The 4,995-nt window shown below is 42.8% G+C and overlaps 1 protein-coding gene across 1 annotated transcript; it reads left to right on the top strand.

Moving 5' to 3' along the window:
• Positions 1 to 1,370: 1,370 nt before the first annotated feature.
• Positions 1,371 to 2,306, top strand: LOC119248482 (olfactory receptor 6C2-like). Its single transcript, XM_037515437.2, has one exon. The coding sequence runs from the start codon at positions 1,371 to 1,373 to the stop codon at positions 2,304 to 2,306; it is 936 nt and encodes a 311-aa protein (XP_037371334.2).
• The last annotated feature ends 2,689 nt before the right edge of the window (positions 2,307 to 4,995 follow it).

Genomic DNA, 4,995 nt, shown 5'->3' with positions numbered 1-4,995 from the left:
ATCCATTTATTAAAGGGAAACACCCTTTAATAATGTTTTCTGATGGACTCGATCTAGAAACGTGGGAGACCTTGCCTATGCAAGAAAGACAGAGTGAGCGTGTGGAGGGTGAGGTACTTTCTGCAGAGTTAGGAGCCTCCTTGAGATGAGAAGAGACTGGCTTCATAAATAAGAAAAATCATAGCAAATATGTGTATAATATTAACATGTGGTAAGTGTAATAAGTATGCTACATAGTTTATTTCATTTGAACTTCCTGGCAACCTTGCAACGTAGTATTCTTTGAACCCCATTTTACAGAACAGGAAACTGGGAGCCCAGAAGATTAAAGGATTTGCTTGTACATGACAGAGGTATGATTTGTTTCCAGACAAATACTTCTAAGTTCCATGTACACTTAACTCTCCATGACTGAAACATGGATTATATTTCTGTGACCATCATAAAGGAAAACCACAGTGTGTCTGAATGTCCTCCAACTATTGGTACTTTCTAACCCATGGTTTACAAATGAGATTCAATTAATCCTGCATCAAGGCTGACTGCTGAGGACGGAGATAGGAAATAGGGGAATAATAGAGGAGCTAAACAGAGCCAGACGAAAGGGTGATCAAAGGCTTCTTTCTTTTTGAAACATGTAACTTGGCCTTTATATATGAAATAAAGTCTAGGTCACTGGGCAGGGAGCTATCTGGAGAGTCTGATGAGACATAACCACCTTCCTCCATTCACATGCACTGTATGAAGCACCATAATAGGAGCAAAGGAATTTTAGGATTGAGCTTTGAATACAAAACTTTTGTGACTGTGGAGGAAGAGGGGAGAGTAAGAAAAGGTGTGGAGGGAGTGTGGTGGAGTGTGGTGGAGACTCTGGGCAACTTGGTGGTGAGACAACTCTGGTGACGGACTTGAGGGGAGACATCTTATACTGTGAAAATATAAGGATATTTAAAAAAATAACAGAAAAGTCTCCCCAACATTTTGTAATTAAGAGACTATGATCTGGAAAGCATAGAGCCAAAGGACTCACTCCTGTCCAGTAGGAATTCACAACCAAAGTATGAATTTGAAAACAATGAATTGGAAATGGTGCTGTGAATCTGGAGATCCCGGCATGTTGTCACAGTTTCAGTAGCAGTAATTTTCAAGGAAACTGTCCATAAACTTAGTATCCCTGCAGCACATCTCAGTGGTGTTGAGGGAATTACCCCATCACATCCCAGTGCATCTAGTTAAGGAAAGACATGTGTGTGACTGGATTTGCTTGGTGTAGGGAGAGACTGTCTGATTCTGTCATATTTTGACATTGCTCCTCAGATGCATTTTCTGTGGCATTTCTGTGAAGATTGGGCAAGAGTATGAAAGCAGTGATGAGAAACCATTCAGCAATAACAACGTTCATCATCCTGGGGTTGACCAGTGACCCACAGCTAGAGATTTTGGTTTTTGTCTTTCTGTTTATCACATACGTGTTGAGCGTGATGGGGAACCTGACCATCATTGTTCTCGTCTTCGTGGATGCGCATTTAAAAACTGCTATGTACTTCTTTCTGCAAAATTTCTCTTTCTTGGAAGTCTCATTCACTAGTGCCTGTGTCCCTGTCTACCTGTACATGATAGCAAGTGGGGACAAGACCATGACCATCAAAGCCTGCTTTACCCAGATCTTTTTTGTCGTCCTGTTTGGAGCCACAGAGTTTTTCCTGTTGGCCGTGATGTCATATGACCGCTACGTGGCCATCTGCAAGCCCCTGCATTATGTGACCATCATGAACAGCAGAGTCTGCAGGATTCTCATAGTCTGCTGCTGGGTGTGTGGCTTCCTGATCGTCCTCCCACCCCTCATTCTGGCTCTCTTTCTGGAATTCTGTGGCTCTACTATTGAAGATTATTACTGTGATGCTTCCCCCTTACTGAAGAATTCCTGTTCAGACACGTGGTTGATAGAGCAGCTGGTTATAGTCAGTGCTGTATTGACCTTCATAATGACCCTATTGTGTGTGGGTCTGTCCTATGTGTACATCATTAGGATGATCCTGAGGTTGCCTTCCATGAAGCAAAGGAAAAAAGCCTTTTCTACCTGTTCTTCCCACATGATCGTGGTCTCCATCTCGTATGGCAGCTGCATTTTTATGTATATCAAACCCTCAGCTAAGGACGAAGTGGCCATTAATAAGGCAGTTTCTCTGCTGACTGTATCTGTTGCTCCCTTAATGAATCCCTTCATTTACTCCCTGAGAAATAAACAAGTAAAGCAGTCTTTCCGTGATACCCTCAAAAGACTTGCATTTCTTTCCAAGAAATAGTAGAAATGGAAATTTAAAATAAAACAAAAAATAGGTTGTCAGCTTATGGATAGATAATTATCCAGGAGAGTTGTGTATTCTCATAATATTGATGCCAACAGAGTTGGGAAGAAAGTCTGAGGGAGCCAGTATTTTGCAAATTGATGTTTCTCAGCTCTGTGGAAACTTCAATGTCTTTGTCACCTCCATTTACATCAACTCTCTTTAGGGTTCTTAAATGTGCCCTACCCATTATTCCTAGTGTTGCCTCTACTCTGTCCATGTCAGTGCTTTCCCCTGCTTGCAACAGAGCCTCTTTCAATGGGCTGTCTTTTTCAAGAGTATGAGCACACAGAGCTTTCAGGGAATATGAATCTGCCTTCAATTTCAACCCCATCTTGTGTATTTGCACAGAATAACAATATTCTTCACCTCTTGTATCTGAGTTTGTTAAAATATTTGCAAAAAAGGGCCTCCTTGGTGTCACAGGGGGTTGAGCTCTGCACTGTGGCGCTGGCCACAGCCTCTGCAGTGCATGTTCTATCCCAGCTGGCAGAAGAGAAACCCACATGGTGCAGCAGACCTCTCCTGCCTCACCCTCTGCTCCCTCAGCAGTGTATTTCAGTCAGTCTGCTTGTTCTGTTTCCTGCTCTGTCTCTGGTGAATCCTCTCACCCTCCTGCACCTCTGGCCTGGACCCTGGTTTTTGTATGAATAAATAAATCTTAAAAAAAATTTGCAAAAATAGTTGACATAAATGAAAATGTAATCCAATAGTCTTTTGTGACATTGATAGCTTTTTTGTTTATAATTTTTTGAAAAAAGTACTAGCAAAATCAGGTAACACACCAAAATAATTGATTGAAGATTTCATATTGTGACCGATTCACTGTGGACCTGAGGGACGGGGATTCTGGAAATGGTGGAAATGTGGAAGAATAAACTGATTGTATATAAACATCTGTGTTTGCTCTTGAGGACATTTTCAGCTTCATGGATGTGCTGGATTAGACACTTGCACGTCCTTGCTTACTTTCCCACTCACATCAGTAGCTTCTTTCCTTTACCCTATAGTCTTAGCTGCCTCTCTGAATGTTTTTGAGACGCCATCTTGGACATCTGAGAGACATGACACCTTAAATGGTGCCATGAGGTGAATGAAGAATCTTCAAGGTATGGAATTTTGTGTTTTTTTAGCTATGTCTACATGGATAGTATATTTTAAAAAGTGCTCACTAAAAACTTAACCCTTTCCACAATTTAGGTATAAAAAGTGAATGAGAGGGCCTCCCCGGTGGCGCAGCGGTTGAGCGCTGGGTTGCGAAGCTGCCCGCGGCCTCTGCAGCGCCGGTTCGATCCCCGGCTGCTCCCCAGCCACCGGAGGAGGGTCCCGCATGGCAAGCAGACCTCTTCTGCCTGCTCTGCTCCCTGCTCTGGCTCTGGTGAATGCTCTCACCCTTTTGCGCTTCTGACTGTACCCAGTGCTTGTATAAACAAACAAAAAAACAAATAATTAATAAATAAATAATACATGCCTCTTTAAAAAAAAAAGTGAATGAGAGATAATTTGAGCCCCAGTAACAATATGTTGTATTTTTAGAGTCTGATTTGAATGATAGTCTACATATAAATAAAGCAGTGACTGTAATTTGATGAAGAAGGATAGTTTTCAGTTTTTTAAGTGCCTGACATTTTACATAGTATTGCTAGTACTCAACACAACTTTCAAGTCAATTTCAAAATCTTTTTTTTTTTTTTGTTTAGAGAAAATGAAATTCATGGAAGTGAAATTGCTTTATTTTTTTAAAGATTTATGCATACAAGAACTGGGGTTAGGCCAGAGGTTTGGGGTGTGAGAGGACTCACCAGAGACAGAGTTGGGAGCAGAACAGGCAGATCTACTGAAATACTCTGCTGAGGGGAGCAGTGGGGAAACAGGAGAGGTCTGCAGTGCCACGTGGGTAGCTCCCTGGCCTGAGATAGAACTCGTGCTGCAGTGGCTGCGGACAGCTTCATAGTGCTGAGACTTAATCCCTTGGGCTACCAGGGAGGCCCCACACCTCAGTCTTAATCCTGGGTCCCTAAGAGGACATAGCTGTGTTCTATTATGTGCTGACCTTTTGTTGGTGTACTGGTTATTTCTTATTGAGTAATAAACCACTTTCAACATTTAATTGATTAAAATAACCACGTTTACTAAGTTCCTGATACTGTGGGTTGGAAACTGGGCTGGGCTCACTGGAGTGGTTCTTCTCTTGGTCTTTGACTGCCTTGTTCACACTTTCTCAGTTGAGTGGTGGTCGGGCGGGCAGTTCTGTTTTGGGGTGAGGGTGAGAGAGAACATGAGCAAATTTACTGTAAAGGTTTTGGGAGAGAGAAGACCTTGTGTTTTACATAGTGCGCTTGCCGAGGCTTGTTCACAGGGTGGTCAGAAGGTTTCAAGGGTTTTTTGAGTTCCTGCTTGCATTATGGCTGTTAGTGTTGGTGAAGGATAAGGACAGAAACTGGAGGAGGCACCCCAAGACCAGAAACCTGGCTCACAAGCCAAGAGCTGGAGGTGGAGGTAGAAGGGATTCAGAGCCATTAACCAGCTTTAGGAACTAAGATCCCTCAGGGCCAATGCCCAGATCACAAAGCACAGATCCCAGCAGGCATCAGATGCTGTAGGGGGTGTCAGCAGTGCAGACCTGAAGGTGAAGATATGGAGATGG

This window comes from Talpa occidentalis, unplaced genomic scaffold (assembly GCF_014898055.3).
Source record: "Talpa occidentalis isolate TD23 unplaced genomic scaffold, MPIMG_talOcc4v2.1 talOcc4.16, whole genome shotgun sequence".
In the NCBI taxonomy this organism is placed as follows: domain Eukaryota; kingdom Metazoa; phylum Chordata; class Mammalia; order Eulipotyphla; family Talpidae; genus Talpa; species Talpa occidentalis.
Note: the sequence above shows the minus strand (reverse complement) of the source record. Positions and strands in the feature narration are given on the sequence as shown.